At 69.1% G+C, this 382-nt stretch overlaps 1 protein-coding gene across 1 annotated transcript in view; it reads right to left on the bottom strand.

The window, feature by feature from the left end:
- The window catches only part of KMT2A (lysine (K)-specific methyltransferase 2A), a gene marked incomplete at both ends in the record, with an annotated part of 10,707 nt that overhangs the window by 330 nt on the left and 9,995 nt on the right, over positions 1–382 (bottom strand). The window contains 1 exon segment of the mRNA XM_010153224.1: positions 8–378. Coding sequence (XP_010151526.1) covers positions 8–378 — 371 coding nt within the window.

The following is a 382-nucleotide window of genomic DNA, read 5'->3' as shown; positions in this document are numbered from 1 at the left end:
TCGGCACGTCCTTCTGGCTCGGCAGGGGAACGGTGGGCGACACCGGCACCTGGATGCCCGGCGTGCCGCTGTTGCGCGTCAAATCCTGGTTGCTGCCGTGGGCCTGCTCGACGGGGCCGCAGGGCGGGCTGGCGATGTGCTCCGCGTCGATGTGGCCCTGGATGAAGTGATCGGGAGTCATGTGTCCCTCGGGGCTCGGGTCCACGCCCGGACTCAGCAGGGCCGCGTCGCCGTCCCCCGAGGCGGATTTTTCGGTGACCGTCACCCTCTTCTCCGCAGGCTCCGTGGACGGCAAGGCCAGGATGGACCTCTCTCCTGAGGAGGAGAGCGACGACTCGGAGATGACGGCGAGCCGGCCGTGGTTTTGGCTGGGTAGGGCTGC

Source organism: Eurypyga helias, unplaced genomic scaffold (assembly GCF_000690775.1).
Source record: "Eurypyga helias isolate BGI_N326 unplaced genomic scaffold, ASM69077v1 scaffold28226, whole genome shotgun sequence".
Classification (NCBI taxonomy): Eukaryota; Metazoa; Chordata; class Aves; order Eurypygiformes; family Eurypygidae; genus Eurypyga; species Eurypyga helias.
This window is presented reverse-complemented; position numbering and strand designations above follow the sequence as displayed.